Genomic DNA, 11,612 nt, shown 5'->3' with positions numbered 1-11,612 from the left:
GTTTACGCGATAACACGCCACTTGTAGAAAGTGCCATGTATGTTTACGTCCGCTGTATACAGCGTAGACATACACACGGATAGCTCAAAATGCGTACAGATAACTTGGCTTAAGAAAGTGGGCGTGTATGTTTACGCGAAGTCATGATACACGTGATACATGGACCAAACTAAGAAATCAAAGTTCACGTGAAATAAATGGTTTCCCAAAGATGGTTTCTGTCATTTTAGGTAGTTCTGATCACACTGAGGTTTGTTCAAGTGTTCATTTTTCTGATCAGTTTGGGTTTTGTTAGTTATTTGTTTGTTGGCAGCTGGGATTGACCAAGGGCGGGTGTATTGGCGGGACTTTGATATGGCGGCTCCACCACCCGATCACTACTGCGCTAGTCAAGATCAACGGAAGGCCATATCCAGGATAATTGCCTGACATCCCTCACCTTTTGCTCTCTGTCTGTTGCCATTCTCAAAATCCCTTCGCTCCAGGAAACAACTACCTTCGGGCTACACGCTAAAAATGGCACGTTTGGAAGAAAATTTGGATTGTGCAAAAAGGAAGGCCTGCTTGGTTCTTTTTGGCAATGATTGTGAAGATTTACAAAGAATATGTTCAGGGCATTTCCTCTCTAACTGGGACGTTTTGGGAGCGATTGGTGGGATTGCTGTGAACGAAGTACACACGGAGATACACTGGTAAGAGACAATGAGGTTTAACCATGTATCAGCTCATTTAAATAGCTCACGTTACTGTATTGTGTCAAGCAGTTAACTTCATTTAATATTATATGTGGAGTTTTCTTTTGCGGGGTGCAAATGTTCCACCAAAACAAGTTCCTTCTTGAGACTATTTTGTAGAGCCACCGTCACTGCATCAGGAGCTCAGCGCCGCCCAAGACGATTGTGATTGGTTTAAAAAACACAACTGCAAACAACCCAGTGTTTTTTTCTATCCCAGAATGAGGTTTTCTGTGACTGCTTCTCAATAAAATCCACCCTGCTTTGGATAGTGACCAAAAGAATGAGATCGCGGATACAAGCATCTGAAATTAGTTTCCTCCGTAGGGTGGCTCACCACAGTCGTAAAGCTCGGGTGAGAAGCTTAGACGCTACACAGAGCCGCTGCTCCTTCGTTTCAAAAGGGGCCAGTTAGGGTGGTTTTGGCATCTGATCAGGATACCTCCTGGGCGTATCCCCTTGGAGGTTTTCCAGCATATCCAACTGGTAAGAGGCCCAGGAGTAGACCCTAAACACGTTGGGGAGATTATATATGTGGCATGCCTCAGGGTTCCCAGGAAGAGCTGGGAAACATTGCTGGGGAGAGGGATGTCTGGAATCATTTTCTTAGCTTGCTGCCCCCAGATAACCAGATGAAAATGTATGGATGGATGGATGGATGGATGGGACTGGCAGACTTCCACCACTAACAATGAAAACTACTATATAATAAGATAACTACTAAATATAAATGAGTTGAATTGCATCTGACCGTAAATAGTATCAAAAGTGGAGCTTGCTTTCATGAAAATCTTATAACTCTTATAATTCTTTCACTTTCTAAAGATATATTCCAGGATTCTTTACCTAAATGTCTTAAATTGAAAAAAATACTAAAAAAGTGCTTCAATACCCTTTAATCCACAGTCCTCATACTGTGTCCTGTCCCCTACTCCTTGCGCCTCTCCCCTCCTTAACTTCTATTTCGCACCAGACATCGCCTCTTTTCTCACCGTGTTCGATGTTCTTCGATGATCTTTGGGTCTTTCTCCCCTCCGTCCTCCCACCATCTCCCGGCGACACTGATCCACAAAAAGTTCAACACTGACTCTAGTCTATCGCTCGTCTCCTCTTTCCCACCGTGTCTTCAGAAGCTGGAGGAGAGAACGCAACCGATCACTGCGTCTCGTGGCAGAAGGGGCCGGACATCATCTTTCTGTATTTACATCGCCTCCTCCTGGGCGGAGAAGGAGGGAGGACGGGATGAAGAGTTAGGACGGGGCGGGTCGGTTCTCGGTTCAGAAACGTCTTCTCATATCGACACCTCATATTCACGAGTGTCCTGTGGACAATCAAAGAGAAGATGGAAAGCAGTATTAGCAGTGTGTGTGTGTGTGTGTGTGTGTGTGTGTGTGTGTGTGTGTGTCCCTAAATCTCCTGGTCACTTAAATTATATTTTATCCCCAATCTGATGCTGGTTTGAACTTCAGCAGCTTGTTTTGACCATGTGTGCATCCCTAAACGATTCAGTTGCGGCTACGGGATTGGCTGATTCGATATTTGCGTTAGCAAACAGTTGAACAGGTGTACCTAATAAAGTGGCAAGTGAGTGTATAATCGATCATAAATCTTGAACACTAGAGCTGCAAAGATTAATGGCTAAATTGATTATTCGTTGTATTTTTAACACTATTAAATGAATCGCCAACCATCGATTAATCGGTATGAGTTCTCTGATGTCAGCTTGTTAAATGTGAACATTTTCTAGTTTCTTCACTTCTCTGTGACAGTAAACTGAATATATACAAAGGTAGGACTCTTATCCTTACCTTCAGTCTGGCGGACTAGAGTTTCTGTAATTTTCTAATGCACTAACTGACTAAAGCCAAACCCTGTTGAAGCTTCTAGACATAACGAAACTAGTACGATTCCCCAGAGTTGTGGTTAGGTCGTGACAAGTAAGATGAATGATCCCTGTGAGGTAGTATGGACAGTTGGGCCCTCGATGTACAGTTTCAGTTTTTTTTAATGTGCTGGACACTCACTCCTCCGGTCTCATAGAGCGGGTTATCAAACTCTGTCTCCACGGTGATCTGTCGGTAAGGGTGGGGGTAGATCAGAGGAAGCCTCAAGTTGGAGTGATATCGGCACCTAAAAGAGAGGATGAGGGAAAAGAGAAACAACATATTAAGACAACGACACATTGTCACACATTATCGGCTGTAACGATGAAGTTCTGAAAGCTAAAAATGTAAGCAAAGGAGTCCTAAAGCCCTTTTCATGCCAGCTGATATCATGCTTTAGTTCCCAAATAAACACTTTACCATAAACCTATTGCCACAAAGTGACCCTGTGGGGTTTCGGGTCTAGAGTCCAGAGGAAATTGCCCATTTTGCCAGGGTCGTAATCCAGCTTGAGCAGTCAAGGATCTTACCGTGTGACGTAGACATAAGCCCCTCCGAGCAGCACAGTCAGCAGAAGAACGAGGATGAAGATGGCCAGCGCTATGTTCCCTCCATCCAGGGTGGAGCCTGCAGTCGCCTCTGCAACTGAGAGACAACACGCAAACAAAAAGGTTAATTGAAGAAGGCATCAAGAGAACAAATAAAACCTCTAAAAGTCTGGTCGAGGATGGTTAAGCAACTGACAGATAAACAAATGAATACAGACAGTTAGGCGGACAAACACACACAATGGGAAAGAACTTGGCAGGCAGATGCTTGCAGATGCAGGCAGAGCAGATGAGGCGTGAAGTGCTTTTTATTCTTTGCGTTGTTTGAGTGTTTTTTTTTTTTTTTGTCAGTCCAGTAAACCAACTGTGTGGTCTTTTCAGGCCACAGTGTGAGAGCGAGCACCAACAGACACAGATAACACTCACCTTCCAAAGCATGGTTGCCAAAGCAGTCATGGTTGGCTGCAAGACATCATTCTGTCAGTCAGTGCATATGAAAATTGACATCACACTTACTGCCGAGTTTGTATTTGTAACAAGGCTGCTTTGAAATGACCGTTCGCTAAAGTTGCTGGAGTGTAAACATTCCCAAACCCATGACGTATTTCTTTTGAAGATTATTTTTTGGGGGGTGCTTTTCCCTTTATTTGATAGTGACACTGTGGATAGACATGAAAGGTGGGAGAGAGATGGGGGGATAACACGCAGCAAAGGGCCGCAGGTCGGACTTGAACCCGGGCCGCTGCAAAGGACTCAGCCTACATGGAGCGCACGACTCCTGTTCCTGAAATCTGGATTTTGAATACGTGTGGTCCTCCATGTTTCCTTCTGGGCCGGGAAGCTACGATACCCGTTAGCAGCATTAGCAGCACCTGTGAGTTCATCATGTGTCAGCGAAAACCAGAAAGGCGGAGCAGCATGTCCTGTATGTCCCTTACCGGCTAACGTATTTCTAGATGGAGCATGAACATGGAGCGTCTACCCCAGTTCATGTGAACGCAAATGTGAAATGTCAAGCCAAAAGGAATACTTGGAATTGATGGTGGTGGTAAATATTCATGAAAAAAGGAGAAGGTTGTGAAGGGCAACACAGATTTTGATAATGAACAACTAAACACGTTACACACTGGACCTTTTAAAGTTTTTGATTTGCTGAACATAATAGAACATAACAGGAACATCTGTTAATCTTGTGTTAACCACAGACCTTATTTCAGGCATCGAATGAAAAACCCATTTAATTAAAACCCACTGATTTGTTTTTTTGCATTTGGAATGGCTAATTAACACAGCGGGACACCAGCCTACTAATTCTTGAAATGTTGTGCCTAAGTTGCAAAACTATGATTGGACAAACTGGGGCAAAGGGGTTTAGCGAATGGTCATTAGCATGCATAGAGGCATGATTAATCTGTATCAACAAGCATGGGGCAAAAGAGACTTTGGAGAATATTGTTTGCATGCATAAATCCATTCCACGCACACATTCAAATCTAAAAAAAACAAACAACTGCAAAAGTCTCACCTCTGCAGAGTGGAAGTGGGCCGCTCCAAAACGACGGGTTCCCGAGGATGCATTTAATTGCAACCTCGCCGATGAGCTCGTAACCTTGGTAACAGACAAAGGTGAGTGACTCGCCGGGCAGGTAGAGCCTCTTGGACAGGATCTGGTAGCCGTTGTCAGGGAGACCGGGGTTCTCACAGGAAACAGAGTCCTCAGCTAGATACAGAAAGGAGAAGGAGAAGAAAACAAAATGAAGCAGAGCTGGATGGATTCTCAACACGAATCAGAGGTTTTGCGTCAGAGCTCGACTGACAGATCTGACAGGTTCGGGCTGAGGTGTCATGACTCATGGATAATCACCACCCCCCTCCTCCAGGTGGCGGAGGGCTGATTGGTACGGTGCATTAGCACGGCATTTACATATCAAACACTTCACACAAACATTATTAATATCCCTGAAAACACACACATGCAGGCACACACACACACACACACATCGCCAGTCCCGAGAGGAAAATGCAGGCGATGAAGCAGTGTGTGGAGGGGCTGTGATCTGTGTCAGCAGAGGGAAGAGAGAGCCAAGGCAAGAAATCACACGAACCCACTCATGTTAGTGCGCACAGCCACGGGGACCGAGCCTCTCATCTTCAGTTAACTGCCATGTGCAACTGTCTCTCCTCATGAAAGGTTTTCTGAAATCACAGGACAGAGCTATCTCCACAGCGCTGTGGAGTAAAGGTCTGGCTACACCACAGATACATTCCTGGATGGGAGGAAAAAAAACACTCTGGGTTGTTTGCTTTTCTTTAAACCGATCATCATCGTCTCGGGGTGGCGCTAAGCTCTGGACGCAGCGGCGCTGGCTCTGCAAAACAGTCTGGGGACGGAACTATTGGTGGAATATTTGCACCCCGCAAAAGAAAACGCCACATATAATATTAAATGAAGTGAACTGTTTGACACAATACAGTAACGTGAGATATTTAAATTAGCTGATACATGGTTAAACCTCATTTGCTCTTACTAGTGTATCTCTGTGTGTACTTCCTCCACAGCTATCCAGCCAATCAGTCCCAAAACGTCCCAGTTAGAGAGGAAGTGCCCTAAACATATTCTTTGTAAATCTTCACAATCATTCTCCGAAAAGTACCAAGCAGGTAGCCTGGAAATCCAGACCCAAATCCAAACGATTAAGGGTCTGGCAATGAGTAATGAAAATGGCCAGTGTGTTTGAGTGTGTAGCTTGTTAGCCCGAAGTCTATTTATGGTAACAATTTACTTGAAGGTACCTACATAAGAGTGACATGACACCGTCATGACACCGTCATGACACATGAACCCTAACCCTAACCCTAACCATAACTTGTCATGACAAAAACCGAATGACACTTACTAAAAGAACCGTTATGCCATACACGATTATGCCTTGTTTATAATGTTTATGACACGTTCATGACATGTCATGTCACTCTTATGTAGTTACCTTCAAACTGCACTAAAGTGCACAGACTGCACTTTAGTATTTTAACTGCATCATTGCACAATTATGCAACTCTCTGGCACTTTAATTTTTTTCTTAATTTATTTCATTGCTGCAAATATTGCCCTCTGGATACACTTTTTTAGTGTAGGTTTCTTATGAATTGCTTATTGCTTGTAAGAACTTCCTATTGTCCGTACTGACCATATTTTAAAGTGTTGTGTTTTCTTTTTCTTTTGAGGAGATGTGTAAGACCACATGAAATTTTCCCTTGCGGGATAATAGAGTTTTTACTTTGACTTTTTAATTTAAACCAAAGATCCTCTATAATTAAGATAGCACATTTCAAGCAGCGCCAATGGTGTGAAACGGTCCACACTTCCTGTCTCCTAAAGGGGCGTGGCCTAGTTTGAAAGTGTAGTGAATGTCGTGTGGATGGTTTTGTATAATTTATTTTCTTTTGCTAACGTTAGATATTTACACAGCTAAAAGACATATTTAGCATTAGTGAGATTAGTTTTTTTAGGGCGTTCATGAACGTTAGCTGACGTTAGTCTTCTCTGTGTTGCCAGATCTCGCGAGAGTTTGGTCCTGAGCCAGAAACACGACTCAAACAAAGTTAATTTTATCCTGATATGTCCGTCTGAAAAATGCCGTTTTAGTGTCAGAATGTTCTGGAGATATGTTCTGGAAAAATGCGTCCAATATATACTTTGGTGACTATGGGCCGAGAGAATCGCTCATAATCTGTGTTCATGTTCACTTCTCCCGTTGGAATCAACACACTCAGGACCTGCCGCTAGTCTCCTAAAGAGGCGTGGCCATGTCGGACCAACGTGACACCAAGGGGGTAAGCGAGCATCAGGAAAACGTACCTCCTATGGGGAGATTCTAGGCTAAAAAGTCATCACCCCCCGTTAGCATCCCATTGACTCCCATTCATTTTGGCGTCACTTTGACAGTGAATAACTTTACATCTGAAGTGTTTAAAGACTTTGTTTGTTTATTTTTTAATTTTTTTTTATTTTGTGTTTATTTCTAAAGAAACACAACAATGTATAAAAGGCTCCATTACCTTGTAGCTCACGTTATGGCTCCGTAGCAGATGTTTTTGTAAAAATAGGCTAACGATTGTGTCATAACCACGAGACTTCCTGTCTCATAGTAGAGGAATTACCGTATAGTACAGGAGAAGCTCGCAGGCAGTTTGGACTTCCATTAGCTGTTTAAGTTTCATTACTACTGTTAACTATCATTTTAGTGATCAATAATTAGCCTGTGTCTATGTTATCTCCTTACATATACCTACGCTCTCCGTCTCTGCTAGATTGGGAATGATTGAGATTTCTCTTGGCACAGCTACCAGAAGACTTACAACTTTCAGATGTGTTGCTCACGTCACAGCTACGTCATCAAGCTCAGTTTGAGGCTGCGCAGTATGCACAAAACCGGAAAAGTGCCTTCACTGGTCTCCATCGAAGTATATGGCGTGGCTGTGTCCATTTCTTTTACTGTGTATGCGTGACCCAGAGACAGGACATTACTCTGAGTTGGGACGTATCGGTTCTAAACCATCTCTGCTATAAACCATGGGACCGTTCCAGTCAAGACAAGTTTACCAGCTTTTTCCACATTTTTTGTCTTTTCTTTGCACTAGAAACCCATACTGATACTCACAAACACAGTGAGGGAGTCGAGACGTCCACACAGGGGTCCCCGGCTCGCGGCCGTAGCAGGTAAGGGTGGCGCCGCCCTGCAGGATGAAGCCGGGCTTGCAGCTGTACTGAATGGTTGTCCCCACCAAGAGTTTGGGGTCGGATAGAGACCTGGTGGAGTGCTCCACGTGGCCAGGATCTGAGCAGTACATGACTGAGAAAAAGGAGGAATATATGAAAAAACAGACATATTTGGGGCCCTATTTTAACAATCTAAGCGCACGGTGTGAATCGCCTGGTGCAGTTGCATTTATGGCATAGGAATCCACTTTTGCTAGTTTAACTGCGGAAAAAATGGTCTGTGTGCCAGACACATGGTTCAAAAGGGTTGTACTTAGTGTCTTCATTAATCATAGGTGTGTTTTGGGCGTAACATGCAATAAACCAATCAGAGATCATCTCCCATTCCCTTTAAAAGCCAGGCGCGTTTGGACCTTGGAGCATTGCTGTTATGATGGAGGATCTGCTGAGCAAGAAGGAGAGATTTTCAGGAGAAGAAACTGATCTGCTGGTGTGTGAAGTGAAAGCGTGCGAGCAGATCATATCATAATACTATTTCACATTGTAATATTTTTTATTGTAATTGTATGCATGTGTGTGTGCTGCTGCGCGTCCCTGTGTGTGTAACAAGCATAGTGTGCGCGCTGTGCACGAGCCTAGGAGCATTTTACTAATGCTCTGTTAAAATAACAATGAAATGCTGCGTTATTGACTTTAGACCAGGTTTTTGTTGGTCAATGGCGCCATCACTTTCCGCTGCCTCAAGATAGCAATACGCCCAGAATGCACCTGAACACACCTCCCTGTAAGACCAGCACGCCCATGGGCGCACAGATGGGCGCAGGTGCATTTGCTATTTAAGTGACGCGAGCGCTGGACGGGAAACTGACAACTGGGTCTGTCTTAAATAAGCAAAGACACTTGCGTCGGGCTTTGCGCTGCCCTGGGTGCAAGATAGGGCCAATAGACATTCATACCATCCAAATTATTATTTTGATAGCTAGATAAAAGTAAAATAGTCTGTATATACACATTAAACACACCATGCATAGTTAGACTAGTAGATTTCAAAAGTATTGTAACCTATAACGGAGGTAAAGTTTATTTAACCCTTGTATTGTCTTCCTGTCGACCATGCACTTGTTGTCCTCCAGGGTCAAAATTAACCCAGTCTGTTTTGCCTGTTTATAAAGCATAATGTTTTTTTTTTTAAAGCTATAGTGCATAGTTTCTGTCTCCCCCATGAGGAATTCTATGATGACAATGAATGACAACAACACTGTCGGCGCGTCCACACGATACAAGCCTTCCGTGATGCGTTGTTGGTAGCCAAGGAGGACACGGAGGATTAAAATAACATGATGGACTCTTCAGAAGAGGTCATTATCTTCACTCGAGTTTCTGCGCGGGAAAGTCACCGGACGCCACAATCTTCTGAACATAGTCATACTGAGAAATACAGAGAGAGTTGTGTGGAGCTGATAGTCTTAATTAGCTTTGTAGCAGCTCATTTGGTAACAGCTTGAATGTAACGGACGTTCATTAATATCAAAAAGTTACGCACTATAGCTTTAAAAAAGTCCAAATTATGAATTACTTTGACTAATAGGAAAGATCAGAGGAATGTATGTTGATGGATTCTCACATAGCCTACTTTAACAGATGTCAATGTTTAGTCAGGATACTGATATAAAACCTTTTTTCTTGTCTTTTTTTAATGGCAGCACAAACAGATTCTATAAAATTGAATAAAACACCCAAAATTCAATCATTCAAGAGTGTTGTATGGAACCATCCATGTTATTTTTGAGAGGCGTGAGAGTCCTGTAACGTTACAGTAAGCAGGAAACATCACTGTTGCCTCAGTCGCTTCCTCTCTTTTCTTTTTCTCCGTGAAATGAAGCTGACCACCCCCCAGAAAGTTGTTATCAGGTATCAAAAACACACAAAAAAAGATGTATAAATAAAAGTGGAACTGACTCTTTTCACAGAACGGCGGCTGTGAGCTCCAGGAGAGGTCTAACTGACAGGTGAGGGTCTCCCGTCCCACTAAGTCATAGCCAGGGTCGCACTGGTAGGTGATCCGAGCCCCGCGCACCAGCGCAATGTGGGATGTGGTCTTCCAGCCGTTCTGGATCTCAGGCAGGTCTGGACAGGAGTCATTTCGGGACACCTCTGGGTAAAAACAAAACAAAGAAACAGTTGATTAAGGCTATGTTCACACATGGTGTCTTTTTTTTAAACTTCCAGCGTCTGTTTTACATTATCATCCTATGGAGTAAACCGTGTTTTCAAAGCCAGCGCCAACGTTTTTTCTCTGCTGCTCAGAGCGTCTTTTTGAAGTTAAAAAAGGTTTGAGGCCATGATCTCACTTGGCGTCTTTTTCGACAAGAAAACGTTGACTGGGGCGCTTTTGTAGTTAAAAAAGAAGAAGCTGGCAGCGTTTTGGTTCCAAAAAGCAGCCAAGGGTGTCTTCTGTTGCTATAGCAACAACTGCTGCTACAGTACCTAAGAGTGCTACGTGGAGCGGTGCTAACATTAGATAAAACAAAGCGGTTGAGCCCAAGCCCCCAGGAAGAGCTCCATGTCTTAAAGCCACCGTGGGCTTAGCGGATAAGGGTGGAATTGCACCCCATGGCCCAGAGAGAGTTTTCACATAGACTTTGCATGGCGAAAGAAACTTCTATATTTCAGCGGATCATTTTTTTTGGGGTACTTTGGATCAACTTACCAGCCCGAACACTTAAGGGTCCTAGTTTAAAACGTCACGTTTTTAACATTTACTTGTAGCCGAATCCAGAGTTATTAAACTAGGCATGATGAACGCGCATAATGGACGCGAGCAGACTGCACTGCGCATGCTCATATGACTGTTCTCCCGAGGTCCTGTAGCTGTAATAATGGATAATGCTAACGCTAATGGTTGCAATTCACCATGTGTTCTATTAATACATCCATGGTATGTATGCTGTAAAGTCTGTAACGTGGATGAGAGATGAAGCCATCGATGTTATTAAGAGAAGCTCTGTTCACGAAACAGCAGGCTAACCTTAGTAGTTAGCACTAACTAGTAGCACGACATAATAATTACATCTCCTTGGTTGTCTAAATACATCCATCGTTTATTTAGATAAGCATGTAAACTATCAGGAACAACGAACACACAATGTTTAACGTTAGTGAATATTTTATACAATGAAACAGCGAGTTCATGAGTTTGCCACTTGTTAGAGACGAGAGAACAAGCATGTTGCTACTGGTTGCTACGACAACACAAACTGACTGTTGCTGGTGCCCATGTCCATCGTGACGTCATGGGCCAGTCAACGCGGAAGATCCGACCTCCATGATTGCTTTATGTGCTTTCAGCACTCTCATTGGAATGAACCATAGACATATATAAACTGGACCAACAGATCCCGTGTCTCTGGACGGAGACCAATGAAGGATACTAGAAGCTCTTTCCCGGTGATGGCTGAGCGTTACTGAGCAGCCTCCAACTGAGAGAGACGACGTAAATGTGACGTGAGCAACCTGTCTCAAAGTTGTAAGTCTTCTGGTAGCTGTGCCAAGAGAAATCTCAATCATTCCCAATCTAGCAGAGACGGAGAGCATAGGTTTATGTAAGGAGATAACATAGACACAGGCTAATTATTGATCACTAAAATGATAGTTAACATTAGTAATTACACTTAAACAGCTAATGTAAGTCCAAACTGCCTGAGAGCTTCTCCTGTACTATACGGTA

At 43.5% G+C, this 11,612-nt stretch overlaps 1 protein-coding gene across 1 annotated transcript in view; it reads right to left on the bottom strand.

Annotated features, from left to right (window-relative positions):
• Positions 1 to 2,025: 2,025 nt before the first annotated feature.
• The window catches only part of sez6l (seizure related 6 homolog (mouse)-like), an 89,719-nt gene continuing 80,132 nt past the window's right edge, over positions 2,026 to 11,612 (bottom strand). Inside the window, exons 11-17 of the mRNA XM_078271354.1 lie at positions 9,845 to 10,039; positions 7,827 to 8,018; positions 4,691 to 4,885; positions 3,592 to 3,627; positions 3,148 to 3,262; positions 2,759 to 2,864; positions 2,026 to 2,055 (exon numbers count right to left, since the gene is read on the bottom strand). Of these exons, the coding sequence (XP_078127480.1) occupies positions 2,026 to 2,055; positions 2,759 to 2,864; positions 3,148 to 3,262; positions 3,592 to 3,627; positions 4,691 to 4,885; positions 7,827 to 8,018; positions 9,845 to 10,039 (869 nt within the window). The remainder of the gene's footprint in view (positions 2,056 to 2,758; positions 2,865 to 3,147; positions 3,263 to 3,591; positions 3,628 to 4,690; positions 4,886 to 7,826; positions 8,019 to 9,844; positions 10,040 to 11,612) is intronic.

The sequence above is a fragment of the Sander vitreus genome, chromosome 16 (genome assembly GCF_031162955.1).
Source record: "Sander vitreus isolate 19-12246 chromosome 16, sanVit1, whole genome shotgun sequence".
NCBI classification, from domain to species: domain Eukaryota; kingdom Metazoa; phylum Chordata; class Actinopteri; order Perciformes; family Percidae; genus Sander; species Sander vitreus.
This window is presented reverse-complemented; position numbering and strand designations above follow the sequence as displayed.